Source organism: Mauremys reevesii, linkage group 3 (genome assembly GCF_016161935.1).
Source record: "Mauremys reevesii isolate NIE-2019 linkage group 3, ASM1616193v1, whole genome shotgun sequence".
Classification (NCBI taxonomy): domain Eukaryota; kingdom Metazoa; phylum Chordata; order Testudines; family Geoemydidae; genus Mauremys; species Mauremys reevesii.
In genome coordinates this window covers 29,981,224-29,995,265 of record NC_052625.1, presented here as the reverse complement: position 1 = coordinate 29,995,265, position 14,042 = coordinate 29,981,224, and the positions used below count along the sequence as shown (strand labels likewise).

The 14,042-nt window shown below is 41.7% G+C and overlaps 1 protein-coding gene across 22 annotated transcripts in view; it reads left to right on the top strand.

Moving 5' to 3' along the window:
* The window catches only part of NRXN1 (neurexin 1), a 1,269,767-nt gene that overhangs the window by 800,039 nt on the left and 455,686 nt on the right, over positions 1–14,042 (top strand). For 3 of the 22 annotated variants that reach the window (XM_039529870.1, XM_039529869.1, XM_039529868.1), the window contains exon 1: positions 5,674–6,773. The exons of 18 other annotated variants lie outside the window; for them this stretch is intronic. In XM_039529870.1, the coding sequence (XP_039385804.1) occupies positions 6,536–6,773 (238 nt within the window). In that variant the 5' untranslated portion in view covers positions 5,674–6,535. Of the gene's footprint in view, positions 1–5,672; positions 6,774–14,042 lie in introns of those variants that run through there. One more of the 22 variants, XM_039529871.1, reaches the window with a different exon arrangement.

The following is a 14,042-nucleotide window of genomic DNA, read 5'->3' as shown; positions in this document are numbered from 1 at the left end:
GTGACTGCATGAGAATTTACAGTGGTGTTAGTTGTTTGACAGTCTATTAACTCATTACAATACTAGAAAATACAATCAAGAAAAGGCCATAGTTTGACCTTGCAACCATCCATCTGGGTATGTCTACACTGCAACTGGGAATTGTGGTTGCAGCAGGTATAGACATACCCAAGCTACCTGCTCTCCCCTCTGACACCCAAGTCAAAACCTTTCCCGGGAATAGAAGAGTCTCCTCTCTCCCTCGTACTTCCCCTGTGGATCTAAGGGCTGTGACGATATAGACCATGATAAATTAGAAAGTGTCTAGGAAAACTTATACTCATATTAGAGTTCTTTTCAATTAATATTAATTTATACATAAATATTAGCTCTGTTGATTAATCGCAGTTAATTCATGCAATTAGCTCAAAAATTAATTGTGATTAAAAATATTAATCGCGATTAATTGCTTTAATTGCACTGTTAAACAAGAGAATACCAATTGAAATTTATTAAATATTTTGGATTTTTTCTACATTTTCATATATATCTTGTATTCTGTGTTGTAATTGAAATCAAAGTGTATATTTTGATTACAAATATTTGCACTGTAAAAATGAGAAACCTAATACAAGTACTGTATTGCAATCTCTTTGTCTGGAAAGTGAAATTTACAAATGTCCTGAAAGTGCAATTTACAGATTTTTTTTTGGTTACATAACTGCACTCAAAAAAAAATTGTAAAACTTCAGAGCGTACAAGTTCACTCATTCCTACTTCTTGTTCAGCCAATCGCTAAGACAAACAAGTTTGCTTACATTTACAGGAGATAATGCTGCCCTCTTCTTATTTACAATGTCACCAGAAAGTGAGGCCAGGCATTTGCATGGCACTTTTGTAGGTACATTGCAAGGTATTTACCTGCCAGATATGCTAAACATTTGTATGCCCCTTCATGCTTCAGTCACCATTCCAGAGGACATGCTTCCATGCTGAGACGCTTGTTAAAAAAACAATGTGTTAATTAAATTTGTGACTGAACTCCTTGTGGGAGAATTGTACATCCCCTGCTCTGCTTTACCCACATTCTGCCATATATTTCATGCTATGGCAGTCTCAGATGATGACCCAGCACATATTGTTGTTCGTTTTAAGAACACTTTCACAGCAGATTTGACAAAACTCATAGAAGGTACCAATGTCCAAGACTGTAGCATTTAATTTCAGAAAGGGGAACTAAAGAAAAATGAGGAGTTAAACAGAAATTAAAGGGTATAGTGAAATCTCTGCAAGCTGCATGGAAACTTTTTAAAGACACCATAATAGAGGCTAAACTTAAATGTATACCCCAAATTATCAAGAAAACCAAAAAAGAGCCACCGTGGCTAAAAAACAAAGTAAAAGAAGCAGTGAGAGGCAAAAAGGCACCCTTTAAAATGTGGAAGTTAAATCCAAGTGAGGAAAATAGAAAGTAGCATAAACACTGGAAAATGAAGTGTAAAAATACAATTAGGAAGGCCAAAAAAGAATTTGAGGAACAGTTAGCCAAACACTCAAAAAGTAATAGCAATTTTTTTTTTGTAAGTACATCAGAAGCAGGAAGCCTGCTAAACAACTAGTGGGGCCACTGGATGATCGAGGTAATAAAGGAGCACTCAAGGACAATAAGCCCATTGCGGAGAAATTAAATGAATTCTTTGCATCGGTCTTCATGGCTGAGAATGTGAGGGAGATTTTCAAACCTGAGCCATCCTTTTTAGGTGACAGATCTGAGGAATTGTCCCAGATCGAGGTATCATTAGAGGAGGTTTTAGAACAAATTGATAAATTAAACAGCAATAAGTCACCAGGACCAGATAGTATTCACCCAAGAGTTCTGAAGGAACTCAAATGTGAAGTTGCAGAACTACTAATTGTAGTCTGTAACCTATCATTTAAATCAGCTTCTGTACCAGATGACTGGAGGATAGCTAATGTGCCACCAATTCTTAAAAAGGACTCCAGAGGTGACCCTGGCAATTACAGACCTGTAAACTTGACTTCAGTACTGGGCAAACAATATTGTCAAAAAAAAGATTAACATAATTTGTTGCGGAAAAGTTAACATGGTTTTAGTAAAGGGAAATCATGCCTGACCAATCTACTAGAATTCTTTAGGGGGTCAACAAGCATGTGGACCAAGGGGAACCAGTGGATATAGTGTACTTAGATTTTCAGAAAGCCTTTGACAAGGTCCCTCACCAAAGGCTCTTATGCAAAGTAAGCTGCCACGGGATAAGAGGGCAGGTGCTCTCATGGACTGGTAACTGGATAAAAGATAGGAAACAAAGGGTATGGTATAAACGGTCAGTTTTCAGAATGAAGAGAGGTAAATAGTGGTGTCCCCTAGGGGTCTGTACTTGGACCAGTCCTATTCAAAGTATTCATAAATGATCTGAAAAAAAAAGGGTAAAAAGTGAGGTGGCAAAATTTGCAGATGATACAAAATTACTAAAGGTACTTAAGACCCAGGCAGACTGCGAAGAGCTACAAAAAGATCTCTCAAAACTGCGTGACTGGGCAACAAAATGGCAGATGAAATTTAATGTTGATAAATGCAAAGTAATGCACATTGGAAAGCATAATCCCAACTATACATATAAAATGATGAGGTCTAAATTAGCTGTTACCACTCAAGAAAGAGAGTCATTGTGGATAGTTCTCTAAAAACATCCTCTCAATGTGCAGCAGCAGTCAAAAAAGCGAACAGAATGCTAGGAATAATTAAGAAAGGGATTGATAATAGGACAGAAAATATCATGTTGCCTCTATATAAATCCATGGTGCGCCCACATCTTGAACACTGTATGCAGATGTTGTTGCCCCCTCTCAAAAAAGATATATTGGAATTGGAAAAGGTTCAGAAAAGGGAAACAAAAATGATTAGGGGTATGGAAAGGCTTCTCTGTGAGGAGAGATTAATAAGACTGGGACTTTTCTGCTTGGAAAAGAGATGGTTAAGGGAGATATGATTGAGGTCTATAAAATCTTGACTGGTATAGAGAAAGTAGTTAAGGAAGTGTTGTTTACTACTTCTCATAACACAAGAACTAGGGGTCACCAAACAAAATTAATAGGCAGCAGGTTTAAAACAAATAAAAGGAAGTATTTCTTCACACAACACACAGTCAACCTGTGGAACTCCTTGCCAGAGGATGTTGTGAAGGCCAAGACCATAATAGGGTTCAAAAAAGAACTAGATAAATTCAGTTATCCTATTAGCCAGGATGGGCAGGAATGGTGTCCCTAGCCAGGGGCGGCTCTAGGAATTCCGCCACCCCAAGCAGGGCGGCGCACCGCGGGGCGCGCTCTGGTGGTTGCCGGTCCCGCGGCTCCGGGGGACCTCTTGCAGATGTGCCTGCAGAGGGTCCGCTGGTCCTGCGGCTCTAGTGGACCTCCTGCAGGCATGCCTGCGGATGCTCCACCTGAGCCGCGGGACCAGCGGACCCTCCGCAGGCATTTCTGCGGGAGGTCCACTGGAGCTGCGGGACCAGCGGACCCTCCGCAGTCATGCCTGCGGGAGGTCCGCCAGAGCCGCCTGCCACCCTCCCAGCAAAATGCTGCCCCGAGCGCGCGCTTGGCGCGCTGGGGTCTGGAGCCGGTCCTGTCCCTAGCCTGTTTGCCAGAAGCTGAGAATGAGCGACAGGGGATGGATCACTTTATAATTACCTGTTCTGTTCATTCCCTCTGGAGCACCTGACACTGACCACTGTCGGAAGACAGGATACTGGACTTGATGGACCTTTGGTCTGACCCAGTAGGCCCATTCTTATTGGGATATTTGTAAAGCTAGCTACAGCACTCGACCCAAGATTTAAGAATCTGAAATGCCTTCCAAAATCTGAGAGAGATGAGGTAGGGTGCATGCTTTCAGAAATCTTAAAAGAGCAACACTCCGATGCAGAAACTACAGAACCCGAACCATTAAAAAAGAAAATCAACCTTCTGCTGGTAGCATCTGACTCAGACGATGAAAATGAACATGCGTCGGTCAGCACTGCTTTGGATGGTTTTCGAACAGAACCTGTCATCAGCATGGATGCATGTCCCCTGGAATGGTGGTTGAAGCATGAAGAGACATATGAATCTTTACCGCATCTGACATGTAAACATCTTGCAATGCCAGCTACAACAGTGCCATGAGAACACCTGTTCTCACTTTCAGGTGACATTGTAAACAAGAAGTGGGCAACATTATCTCCTGCAAATGTAAATTAACTTGTTTGTCTGAGTGATTGGCTGAACAAGAAGTAGGACTGAGTGGACTTGTAAGCTCTAAAATTTTACATTGTTCTATTTTTGAATGCAGTTTTTTGTACATAATGCTATATTTTTAAATTCAACTTGGATAGCTCAGTGGTTGGAGCATTGGCTTGCTAAACCCGGGCTTGTGAGTTCAATACCTGAAGGGGCCATTCAGGGATCTGGGGCAAAAATGTGTCTGGGGATTGGTCCTGCTTTGAGCAGGTGGTTGGACTAGATGACTTCCTGAAGTCCCTTCCAACCATGATATTCTATGATAAAGAGATTGTGCTACAGTACTTATATTAGGTAAATTGAAAAATGCTATTTCTTTTGTCTTTTTTTAGTGAAAACATTTGTAATTAAAAATAAATATAAAGTGAGTACTGTACACTTTGTATTGTAACTGAAATCAATATATCGGAAAATGTAGAAAACAATGGAAAATATTTAAATAAGTGAGATTCTATTATTGTTTAACAGTGCGATTAAAAGCGATAATTTTTTTTACTTGCGTGATTAATTGCAATTAATTTTTAATCACTTGATAGCCCTAATAAATATATAATATATATATATTGTTTCTTTAACACCCACTTTTTTTCTCTCCCACATACTGACCCCATAGATCAGAACACTGCTAAAGGCATAGCAGAAAACAGACAAAAGTCTAGAGTTGCTGGAATAAAGAAAGCTGAAAGTCTGTGTTTAACACACCCTGTTATGTCCAGGAATGGCATTGGACGGAATATGGGAATATGCTTCTACATCAGGTGGCTTCTAAAAAGCATCTGAATTTTTAATACGTGTTCAGTGAGCTACAATATACCTTGGGAATATCGTTTTCATTTGAATTATATAATTTCATAGTTAAACTTTAAATTTCTTTTTATGGCTTTCTTTATATTGTTTTTAAGAGCAAGAGCATATGTGTTTATGTGCCTATTCAGCATACTAAATTCAGTATTTCAACATATTGGATTAAATCTGCAGCGATGCAGGCAAATGTTTTCTTCCTTTGTTTTCTGCCAGCTGTTCCGGTATCAACCCATTTAAATCTCTTTCTTAGTTGTGTTTTGGTCTGCCTAGCTTTTCCCAGCCATACATTGTCAGGGAAAATGGGAACTCTTTGTTAGGAGTGATGTGTGTAATTACCTGCTCATCAAAACAGACGCTCGAGGAGATGGTTAGTGGCAAGCCATGTTCAGCAGACCTGGTTTGAACACCTGGTGGAACAAGTTTAGTCCAATGAAAGCCCCCGAAGTCATTCTTTTTAAGCTGTAAGTGAGCTTTCTAGACATCGGCACATCCGACCCGTCGGAGGAGGGGAATGGCGCCCCGCATTAGACTAATTCGTCACCAGAATCGGATGGCAGTTTAGGAGGGGTGGTTTGTGTGTGCTCGCCGCACCGCCTGACACATGTTCCTTTAGTACATGGCGTCTGAGAGGAAAAGCGGGGCGAATGGATTGGAGCTGAACCCAGCCTCCTTCTTTAACATAGGCTCGTCCTCTGCATTGCATCCAAGCTTCAGTGATTTGCTGTTCGGAGACTGCAGATTTGCATAGCACTTCTCTTCGCAAGCGTGGTTAGCCCCCCTCCCCCCAGCCCAGCTTCTTTCATAAGGGTGCACTATTCGCCTGAAAACATCCTCGGCTCGGGTATTACTGGCACCACTGAGCTCGCCGGAGCAGCCTGCCTGATTATTGTCTGGCTCTGTGTGGGAGTGTGTGTGCGAGCGCGCTGGGCGAGCTTGTTCGTGAGGCTCCCCGGGTCGGAGCTGACTGGAGGGGCGAGCAGCGGGGTGAGCATCTCCCCTTTCGTGGCGCCGGCCGGCGGCCTGCTGCGGATCTCCCGCCCCTTTTTCTCTCGTGGAGCACAAGTGTGGCCTGGCTGGTTCCCGCGTGGATTACTGAGGAGGAGGAGATGCTCGGCACACTTGTAACTGGGGAGCGTTGTCAGTGAGCAGGAGCGCTGGGAACTAGCAGTTGGTTGAGTGGGGGGCTTGGTTTTGCCCCCTGTCCCTCTCTGCGAAGTCTCGGAACTGACTGGCTTCTCCGCCTCTGACGATGTTTCGGATTGTTTGGGGTAGAAGGCGACCTGGAGCCAAGGATCCGCGGAAGCTTTCCCCGAAGGAAGAGACGGCTCCCCTGGCGAAGTGAGCTGCGCCCGGCGCGGGGTGCCTCTGTGCGCGCCTCTCTCCAAAGTTTGCCACCTTTGCTGTGGCTGCTGCTCCTGCCGGGGACCCCGCGGGCCGGCGCGCCGCGGAGCGGAGGATGGGGGCGCTGCTGAAATGCAGCCCGGAGCCGGGCCCCACCAGCAGCAGCAGCGGCGCGGGAGGGCGCCTGGCCCTGCTCTGGATAGTTCCACTCACTCTCAGCGGCCTCCTCGGGGTGGCGTGGGGCGCCTCCAGTTTGGGTGCTCACCACATTCACCATTTCCATGGCAGCAGCAAACATCATTCAGTGCCTATCGCTATCTACAGGTCACCGGCTTCCTTGCGAGGCGGACACGGTGGGTTTGCTGCCGGTTCGGTAACCCCGAGCTCCGCAGCGGGTGTGCATGTTGCTGGTGCTGTTTGTCCGGCCCATTTGCTGCCCGTGAATCACGGTCCTCTTTGGTCCTAGTGCCAGTGGTCCACAGGGGCAGGGAGCTACTGTCAACGGGCCACAGGGGTCAGAGATCCATAGCGGGCAAGGATCCCAGTGCCAGGGATGTACAGTGGGCGGACGCGTGGAGGGGGGAATGCGGGTCACATGCCCCCCCCCCCCCATTGTCCGTGGAGACGCCCCTGGGGTCGATCTGAACATGGGCATGTGGGGGCCGGACTTAGGTGACTCGCATTTGTAAATGAACCCTTCCTCGCGCCCCAACCCCCCCACCCCCCGCTGCTGCTCAGAAGGAGGGGGAGCCCCAGACCAAAGGAGTCCCCAGCGCAAGGTCCCAGGAGACGCTGTTCGGCTCGGTTGAGTGGGAGCTCCCTCCCAGCTTACTGCAGCCCAGGCTGGGCCAGCTCAGCGGATCCATCACCTCCCGGAGCCGGATTCTCTTGGCTTGGCTCCGCCGCGGGGTCCGGCCACATGCAGAGAACGAATCGCGAGTCCGCTGGACTGGCCCGGTTCAGTTCTGGTCTGCGTGTGTCCTCTGGGATTCCTTGGCACTCTCCAACCCTCGTGCCCTCACCCCTAATTTTCCCTTCTCCGAATCATTCAGTGTCCCTAGGATAAGAAAACTGCCTTTCATCGGGCACCACAGGAGGATGCAGTGGACATTATTCCATGTCACCCTTAGAATTTAACATCTGTAGAGTCAGAGCCAGTGAAACAAAAGATCCCTCAAGTTCAAATGAGCTGGGGACGGGACGGGGCGGGGCGTATGTATTGTTTAAAAGGCGTCTAATTATAATGTTTCTTCCAATTAATTACTGTATTTTGGTCTAAAGCACATGAACTAAAACATGGGGCCACTGATTAGACAAAGGATCAGCAAGGAAGTAAACAGCTAAATACTGAGAGGGGAATATAATGGGTATGCACACCATGACAGCCAGGGAAGGGCAGTAAAGTGACTAAGATGAAATTCTTTCCAAGTCCAAATAAGCTTTTAGTTCAGAATTTACAATGATAGAGAATGGTTTTGGTTTCTAAAGTGAGATATTCCTTTGTACCACACTATGTCTGTGCCTCTCTATGCAGCACTCTTCTGGTTTTTGTTTTGCAAATATAAGCACATGAATATAATATCCATAAATATATGAAACGTTAAATATATATTTATGACTAATAAAATCAGTATAAAGACTGCTAAGCATGCAGCTATATTTTAAGGGTTTGAGCGAAAGTCTCCCTTTGCTTGAAAACCCCTGACTTTTGATTAAATTATACAGCTTCATTCTTCATTTTCTCATCTTGCCATGCTTCATTTGCACTATCATGTGGTGTCATTTACAAGCTTTACAAGGTAACAAACGGATCTTATTGTTACCCTTTGTGTCTTTGTGCAAACCACCCAGCTGCAGAGATTAGGCAGTTAGGCTACATTAGATTTTTACCAACCTTTAATAATGTCAGTAGATAAGTTTGTAGCAGTTATTTTTAAAATGCCATTTTATGTCTCATATACTTTATTATTAAAGTGTGTAGAAATTACTTTTATACTTTTTTGCTAATTAAAATAGTAACATTGAAAGTGTGGTCTAAATCCAGAATAGCAAGGACATTCAGACCCCCGCTCTCTTCAATATACCTAGAAATCTCAGAATACTGCGTGTTGTACTTAGGTGGGGAAAGCTGACTAATATCTCTTTCTGTTCTATTATTGGACACTTTGTGAAATCATGTAAGAGCTTCTTAACAAATTTAGAGATGGATGAAGGGGGTGGGGGAAGGAACAAGTAATCAAATAGTCTCCAAAATAGATTTCATTAGGGAATGTTTAAAGATGACATACCTTGTCTAATTTTTAAAATGACCTTAGACTCAATTGTAGGTATGTGGTGAACATGAGCGGCTCTGCAGGAAGGGAATAAGTTAGGATGAGTGCTGTAATAATAATATTATAATATAATAATTAATAAATTAATAAATATTATTAACAACAATACATGGTGGAGTTGCCAACCTTTAGGGGGTTGTGGGGAAACTCCTCTGTAAGTAAAAGTAGCTGATTTTGCAAGATTCAGGGTAGTACATGTCCCACATATCTTGGTAATCAGAATGTATTTCAGAGTGTTTGCCTTAATCCTAAATTACTTTGCTTTTGTGCATTTAAAGCAGACACCCTATCTTTTCTCAGTATTTTTAAAACATTTAATTTCTATCATTAATAATTCTCCACTTTCTTCTATAAGCTTCACTGATGCATTTCATCTTCTGGCTGAGCAGGAATGGATGTAGCCCCTGAAGAGCTCAGCAGTGTAGCTTTGAGCATCAGCAAAAGGGGATTGCTTGTGAAAGAGAAAGAGACAGACTAGGCCCTCATTCCTTACCCCAGGGGCTGAGTGAATTTCCTCTACAGTGCTTGTAGCCCATGCTGGCTTGGGGGTGAGGCAGTGAAGTTTGATCCTCAAACTTGTCTTCCTCCAGCAGTGGACTTTGGAATTAGCTCCATTAATTTTTCAGCAGTATTTTCATTCTGATGAAATGTGAACATGTGTAAACATTACAGTCCTTATGGTGACCTCATAACAGTCTTTTTGGCACTGTTACTTGGGTAGTGTTTTCATACAATCACAGAAATTAGAGATAGAAACCACCTGTTAGGATAGGTCAGCTAGCTGATCCCCTGTGAGCAATGTTCTTTCCAATGTTGTAATGTTAGGAGTATCAGAAGGAATAAGGTGAGGCCACATTGATTGTGTCCAACAAACTTTAACAAAGCCACAACCCTCACTAGCAGCACCTGACCCGCCATGGCTGGCAACAGACAGCACTTCACCCAAAAGAACATCTTATTTCAATCCTATTCCCCCAGCCCCTCTCAAACCATACCCACCTTGGTCTTGGCCACTCTGGTTTTAAAAGATACAAGCAATGGGGCCTTTGCTTTTTGGAAGACAATTCCACTGTCTTGCAGCTCTCACTTCCATGAATATTTTTGCTGGAATTTTGCATTGTATTTTTATGACACATTAACACGTTATTTTATTTTTCAGAAGTATGCTTAGTAGGCAAATGAGTAGAATTCCAACCGTGTAGTTATCTCTCACCTTTTTTGTCAATGGAGCAATTGAATCCCAACCCCTATTAACTATTAAAGTAAAAATAAAAGCTAAAATTAATTCAAATGCTTGAGCAAAATTATGTTTTACCCTGTGTTTTGCTTCTCATTAAACTTGTGTCTGTGAAGGACTTCTAGAGGGAGCCTTCCAGTGAGATTATTCCTCAGCTGTATATGGCAAGTTGAAGCCCAGACACAGTTAGCAAAACTCTGGATCATAATTCCTGTAACAGGAGGAGAGAGGGAAATTGGTAATCTCTCAGCAAAGGTGCTTCCAGACTACTTAGTGTTTGCCAGGGAAAGTGGCATCTGAATAAGTTTCAGAGCATGAAACGCTGGTGTTATATACTCACAACTCCATGTCCTATTTAAGAGGAAGGTTGTTGCATTCTGTAGTAGCTGAAGCTATCACACATTTTTTAAGGGAAAGTCAAACAGAGTTCATTGCAGTGTCTGTAGATTACAAAAGCACAGGCCCACAGGAGCAAGGTCCACAATAAAAAGGAATGGTAACCTTAAATGGAGAAAGGCAGCCTTTGCCAAATCTGGTAAGTGAAAATCCAGGAACAGTGATGGATCCACTTTGAATCCAAGACTGCAAATCACATTAGCAAAGATTGGACATATATCCCCTACACAGCTGCCACCATCACTTACCTTTCTCCTGGCTGAAACATCACATGTATCTCAACTGGATTGAACCTGACCCCAGTTAGCTCCCACCAACTTCTTCACTGGGTGAAGGCATATATCAAATACCAAAGGCCAGATACTAAACTGGTATAAACGGGCTTGGGTCTAAGGACTTCAGTGGAACAATCCCAGTTTACACCAGTTGAGACTCTGGCTCCAATATTCTGTAATCTCAGCTGTGTGATGCGCATCACTACATTTTCTAAAATAGTCTGTTGTGCTTGACCTTGGATCTTAGAACTTAATTTAAGTTCTAAGGCGCTCAATTTAAGGCGCTCAATTTAAGCGCCTCCTGTGTATATTTTTGTTTAAATACAATAAAAGTAAGAGATAACTAATTGGATCAGTGTGTTTTTGCGCACACATTTCACCTTCAGAAATCTAGATTAAAAAATACATTTGGTGTTTTCCTAACTGAGCCTCAGTAGTTGTTTGCTTATATCATACGACTAGGCATGATTATGCTTTGTTTAGTTTTTCTGGAAGTTTTTTTAAGAGGTCCATGTTTTAGAGGGATATTTTTCAAAGGCACAAATCTCCCTCTAGAATCCTAAGCGTGTTACATATCTGAATTGTGATACACTAGTAGAGCAGTAGAGGGAAACTTGCTCAATATCTATCTGTACTATGACTGTCTCTATTATATCAGCCCCTGAGTTTCATGTGCTCCAAATTTTAAATTGCAGCAATTTAAAAAGGCATCTATAATTGAATCACCATCCAGCCTTTATTAGTGTGTCACACTGTGGGCTGAATCATGCAGCCCATAATCAGTCTAGATATCCACTGAACTCAATAGGGGTTTTGACTAGGTAAAGACAGTTGGATTGGGATTATACTACTTCAGTAAAATAATTATAACGATACTGTGAAAAATGAAGTCAAAACAATTTTGGAAGGCATGCTTTCGATGCACTTAAAGCATTTTGTATTCCCTTATGTTTAAAAATGAATAAGAAAGTTATAGATGGACTATTTTATTAGACTAGGTAAAATAATAAATTTGTATGGTCACTCTTTCTTAATTTTTTATCTATTGGGATAACCTGATTACTACTTCTACCTATAGTAGTAATAAAATGCATGTCCTCAGACTAAGTGATATTTTTCAGCTATAAAATTTGTATTACATTTCAGAACAAAGTTTACACTATAGTTACAACACTAAATTTAGTATTAAATTTAAACATTTCAGGGTTTTCTTGCATTTTAAAGCAATGTAATGTGAAGTGGAGATATTTTTCTTGCAGCTTTGAATTATTACTAATTAATTTTGGGGGTGTAGAGAGAGGTTCCAGAATGAGTTGTGTATAGTTATCATAGTTTTTTCACTAACTCATTTTCAAATACTTACCTAGGTTGCTGGTCCAACTAGTATTCATGCACAGTTGAGGAGTATTCATTCTTTCAGACTGTAACATACAACCATTTTCTAAATATGGCTTTAAGTTATACATTTTTCTATTCCCTTTCAAAATTTCCAATATGCTGTATCAATCATTTTTCATGTCTACTGCCAAAGTATTAACATAAGTTGGAATACAATGAATAACAAATCAATCTCATTCAGCAAAGTGGTTAATTGAATATGCTGTTAGATATGCATATTATGTAGTGTGGTTTCTACAATATTACTCCTGTCAATGTGGCTTGTCAAAGAGGTATACAATCTTTGGTGATGTTATGAAAAGTCTATAGAGGATTGCAATCAAAAGCGGAACACTGCTGATGGATTTCTGATAAATATCTTTACACAAGCCCTACTGCCTTAGTACATGCACTGTTATTGATTGACTGTGGTGCCTTTACAAAAACTAAATAAATAACAACAGTCTATTGTCGCTTATCAGTAATAGCACTTTTGGCTCAGACTGCAGTAATCATTGTTTTATATTTAAAACATGTTTTATTGTTTTTTTAATCAAATATCATTTCAAATATGTTAACAGAAGAAATTAATTTAGCATACAATGTAGTGTTCTTCCTATTGGCTCTAATTTTCAAAAATGGATTTTTGTTGATAACAAACAGTTGACTTAGTTGTGTTATCCTTCTTTATTTCTGACCAGTGGCAAATGGTGTGCAGAGACAAAACTGTGACAGCAGACTATTATGCACAGTGTGAGTAAGCATAGCCAATTCTATAGTGGTAATTCAATTTTTTTTCATCTTCTCTCACACAGATGATCATAACAGTGGTTAACTGTAGTATGACATGCTTGATCATTTTATTAAATTTTCAACAAATCATTTAGCTCAAGGTTTACTTGCTCATCTTTCTCCTTTTTCTTGGTTAAAGACTGCAATAGCTCTTAACCTCATTAAATAATCAGAATGACACCACTAGCCTCTTTTATGTCTCTCCCTAGCATCACTTCAGTTTTCTTGCTGGCTGTTATTGAGTTTGATGTTCTCAGGTCTGTAGCAGTATTTATGTCAGATGTTTATGAACTGACAACTTCCATTCTAGTTTGCAAATATAGTCTAGGCAGAGCTGATAGATCTTGCCGTGATAATAGGTTGACTTCCAATTGTAGCTGTGATTACAATTAGAGTGGCACAGTCTGATTAGATAAAAGCAAGGTATACTATAACTATCTACACTATATTATAACATTCAAAGTGCTGGGTGCAAGTAAGATGGTCATGTATTTTTTCAGAACTTTAAACATTTTTTTCTCTTTCATGTTCATCTCTGTCTCTCACACACACATGAGATATGTTGTTGAAGAATGTTGTTTGAGTGTTGGGCTGAGGACAAGATTTTCTCCCCCAACTTAAAAATAAAAGTCTAAAAGCATTTTTAAAAATCCCTGCATGGGTACATGGGCTTTGCGAACAGATATAAGAAACAAAAAAGTTGAGTCAAATTTCAATGATAGCATCATTTAGTAGCTATTTAATAGATTGGCCAGAGTAACAGACTTGGTTCTTTGGGGTCAGATACTCCCCTCCATCTCACTGGTACAGACAAGACAAAGCCCTTGGAAACTGGGTGGGGAGAACAGGAGGAGTTGAGCAGTGATGGTGCTGCATATCATTCTGCAGAAATACCACAAAGCTGGGCTCCATGGGCATGTGGTGGCAGAGAGGATGACATGCTTAGAAGCGTCCTCCATGTCTGGCATGCTGTCATGACCAATGAGCAAAGCTCTATGACACAAAGCTGCAATGATGCATTCAGCACAATTCCAAATCCACTGGAGTGTGGAGTTGCCACACTGAGAGGTAGAGGGCGGGGCCAGAAAACCAAGCCTAGGAAGGGATTGGCAGGTAACACAAATCCCCAAATGCAGTAGATGAGCAGCATTCAGGCCCCAAGCCCCTGAAGGTGAGAGCAAATCACTGTTGAGGTGAAGGAGCCTGTGACAG